A 1,363-nucleotide genomic window follows, 5' to 3' on the forward strand; every position below is an offset into this window, starting at 1 on the left:
ATATTTATCAATACATGTGCGCGTATGTGCGTCACCGTTCATACATCTGTATGTAAATATGTGGATAGAGCCTATCTGTGACAAAAAAGCAATGTGCGTTTTTTTATTACGGATATGTTAGTTTATAGTCTACGTGCCTATCTGTATGACACTGTATGCCTACATACAGCGCATATCTGTATATCCCTTTATTCGTACTCGCAAGTATGTGTACGCTGAAAGGTCGATCTCAACAACTGGGCCTCGGCGCAACTGAGATAGCAATACAAAGCCACAGTGTCCCTGTCAGGGAATACGTATCCTCCCAATGCGTAAAGGACTAGGATTTTAGGGTTTAGGGTTTAGCACCCTACCAATGGGGATTGGGCCGAGTGTTAAAAGTCGATGATATATGAGGAGCACATTCTAGTTCCATGCAAATCTAACTTGAGAGAACGCATCAAACAGACGGCATGAGAAACGAGCGTTACTTTTATACCTACAAGTCTAAATTGAGATGCTACATCCCCGCAGACACCTGGCGCCATGTTCGGGTATAAGCATCCTACCTACACAGATATATATGAGAGGGGAGTGACTGGGAAACACGTTCTACATACATATCTAAGTTGAGATACGAAGTCAAACAGACATGATGAATGAGAGATGTTTTAATACTTTGTACCTACATGTCTAAACTAAATTGAGATGCGACACCCCACACAGAGCCCTGGCGCAACTCATCCAGCAGTTCCGCAATACCGTTTCCCTCTCCAAGTACAACTATCCCATCAATACGGAGATCGACGAGATGCTGAATGAGAAGTACGTCATGGCCGACGAAGAAGCCTACCAGTTGTCGCTCAAATGCGAACCCCCGGCTACCAAGAGTTCCGTTAATAACGGCCATAGGTATGGCTATATACGAATCGATGGGTGTTGTGCATCGTCATACAGACTTATCACTCAGGTGCTTTCCGCTACCAAGTGGTAGTAACTAGCAGTCATAAGCGAGACTGTGTGAGGTTGAATGTGTGTTCTTCCATATGCGTGAGTGTGTGTATAATTATCGTATATGCGTGCGCGGATGTACGAGCAATGCATCTTTATAGGACATGTCTCTCAAGTGCTCCCCTCAACCAAGAGTTCCATTAGTAAAGGTTATTAGGTGAGGCTATATTCGAGTGAATGGAGGCTCCTATATATGTGTGCGCATGTATACGAGCAATGTCATATATGGGTACAAATCGAGAGCTGGAGTGTTAGTATAAGGTGGAAGTTGGAGGTCTCTGACCACTACGCTCTTGTGAAATCCCCTGTCACCGAACGTTGAGTCACTTGTAGGCTGAATATATATATATATATATATATATATATATATATA

General features: G+C 43.3%; 1 protein-coding gene across 1 annotated transcript; it reads left to right on the forward strand.

Moving 5' to 3' along the window:
* Positions 1 to 705: 705 nt before the first annotated feature.
* On the forward strand, positions 706 to 973 carry SARC_16283 (hypothetical protein; the record flags this gene model as incomplete). Its single annotated transcript, XM_014289609.1, has 1 exon — positions 706 to 973. A coding segment is annotated over one exon (268 nt), but the record flags the coding sequence as incomplete, so codon positions are not given.
* Positions 974 to 1,363: the final 390 nt, after the last annotated feature.

The sequence above is a fragment of the Sphaeroforma arctica genome, assembly GCF_001186125.1.
Source record: "Sphaeroforma arctica JP610 unplaced genomic scaffold supercont1.7741, whole genome shotgun sequence".
Classification (NCBI taxonomy): Eukaryota; class Ichthyosporea; order Ichthyophonida; genus Sphaeroforma; species Sphaeroforma arctica.